Below are 2,354 nucleotides of genomic sequence, written 5' to 3'. Positions count from 1 at the left end.
CTCTCCCAACGATTCTGCAAATTGTGATGAATCATGATAAATAATATTTGTGGATCTTTTTTTTTTCAAAAAAGTATGTAAAAATCAAAACACATCTTTATATAGAAGCAAAAGGACAAGCTTTGAATTGTTCCTTCCAAATCTTGAAATAAGTAATCTTGTATGGAGTCCAGTGCAAAAGATCGGAGAATTCCTGCGCTATTAATGCCACCATCACACTCTGACACTCATACATACGCCGCTTTAATACACGGATACAGATACAGACACGCGCACTCCCCAGCAAAGCACCATTCGCCTCCCTCCGAAACGAGTCCGAAACGGAGAGCTAAGCCAAGAAAACCCAGATCGCCGCCGGCGGCAACCGCGCCGAGCCGAGCCATGGACCACCGTACCTACAAGGGCGGCGTCAAGGCGTACTGGAAGCACCGCGGCTACTACCGCCTCGACGCCGCCGCGGCGCAGCGCCGCGCGCCGCTCCCCACCGCGGAGCTCGGAGGAGGAGCGCGGCGTGGCGGCGCGCCAGCGCAGGAGCCTCGCCGCGCGCGGCGCCACCGCGGGTGGCGCGTGCGGCGCGGGCTCGGGAGGCGGGTGCTGCGGGCGCTGTCGCCGCGGCGGTGGCTCGTGCGCCTCCGGGACGCCTACGTCTCGGCCATGCTGCGGCTGGCGTCGTCCCCGGCCGTCGGGTTCGGCGCCGGCGCGCCCTACTGCACCGCGGGCCAGGAGTCCTTCGCGCGGCCGCGGCAGCTCAAGGAGTACGACGAGAAGGTGCTCGTCGAGATCTACCGCTCCATCCTCGCGCGCGGCGGCGTGCCCGTCGCCGTCCCCGCCGGCGGCCCGGCCGCCACCGCCACCGCCGCCGCCACAACTATCCGGCTGTCCACGGCCGCCTGATCAGCAGAAGAAAACAAGTTTGTTCTTCTCTACTTCAGCTTGTGAATGTAACTTGTTTTCTCAGAGAACATCTCCTCCCGTTTGAGAAAACATCTGCTCCTGCTTGTAAACTCAAAAGTGCTTTCTTGCTGCCACAACTTCATACTTCATATATCGATCAATTCGCATCGATCTTAATTTGTAATGACTTATCTTGTTGTACTGTTGCAGTATGCATGTGACTATTAGTGCAAAGCATAAATCAACCTGAAAGAAATTGTGATAAGCACGCTAATGGTACAGGTCATATAGCCAAAGCAGTAGCACTATTGAGATTTGAGAGTTGAAGTTTCGTCAACAAGCTTCCTGATCCTGCTAGATTGGTATTATGAAATTACTATAAACTAGAAGCATACGTTCTTTCTTTAATAGGGATCGAACATCAGCTTTGCTCAGCTATGTATTGTGTTAGCAATTAAAAAAAAAAACTTGATGTTGACATCAGTTTGTTTGCTTCTTTTTATTGAGAAGAAAATGCAGTAATCTGATCTAGTATGTTGTTCCTTCATCTGAGCCTAACTAAATTCCTAGCCCATCCCTAAGAGGGGTTGGGATTTGGCCCATGCTAAACAATGGCTTACATGTTCTGCTAATTATTTTTCTGGTATATTCAGTAGCAAATCATAACCTCTTGGCAACGGCTTGCATAAATAATAGTATAACGCCAGCATCTTACAGGGTATCAAGTAGGATGTTTAATGATGTAGAGAGGATAGAAAGAGAAAAGAGAAGAATGATGTATATTGATCACCCGTTGATCTAACAAATATATAGTTTTTTTTTGCGGGAATAAGTATATAGTTTAATAATATACATATCACCGTATATATTATCTATATAATCAAATCGTACAATATGTGAATCTATTGTATATAGCTAGAGGACATTTCTACGCATGACATAAAACAGTTTATACACATATTATCTATCTGAGGTATTATTAATACTCCTACATAATAGACATAGTTGCATTTCGTGGAGGATTACAGGAGTCATATATTTGTGAACAGATTAGTAGATAATATCATGTATAAACTTATCGGATTTTGTAAATTTATTGCAATATAAAATTATATTCGAAATTAATATTTTAGACCATGAAAAAAAATCAACCATCATATACTTTTAATAGAAGATAAATACCATTCCACTAAAAAAAAAAGATAAATACCACATTAGCTATACATGTTTTAATACATATCATGGTGCGACTCTGTGCTGTTGAGTTATTTGTTTTTTTTTTGGCAAATTAAATATCAAAATTTTGTTCCAATACTATTGATTTAATTTAGCTATGCAAGTTTCTAGAATTTTTCATAATGACATAATATTTATTGTCAAAATTTTAAGGTATTTAGATGTGGTGCAGAGTGCATGGGTGGACTTTGCCCAAATGCTATAATTCTTATACAGCAAAATAT

General features: G+C 43.7%; 1 protein-coding gene across 1 annotated transcript; it reads left to right on the top strand.

Annotated features, from left to right (window-relative positions):
• Nucleotides 1-223: 223 nt before the first annotated feature.
• Nucleotides 224-1,803, top strand: LOC127756810 (uncharacterized). Its single transcript, XM_052282191.1, has one exon. It carries the CDS (start codon nucleotides 382-384, stop codon nucleotides 892-894), a length of 513 nt encoding a protein of 170 aa, XP_052138151.1. The 5' UTR covers nucleotides 224-381; the 3' UTR covers nucleotides 895-1,803.
• The last annotated feature ends 551 nt before the right edge of the window (nucleotides 1,804-2,354 follow it).

The sequence above is a fragment of the Oryza glaberrima genome, chromosome 1, assembly GCF_000147395.1.
Source record: "Oryza glaberrima chromosome 1, OglaRS2, whole genome shotgun sequence".
Classification (NCBI taxonomy): domain Eukaryota; kingdom Viridiplantae; phylum Streptophyta; class Magnoliopsida; order Poales; family Poaceae; genus Oryza; species Oryza glaberrima.
This window is presented reverse-complemented; position numbering and strand designations above follow the sequence as displayed.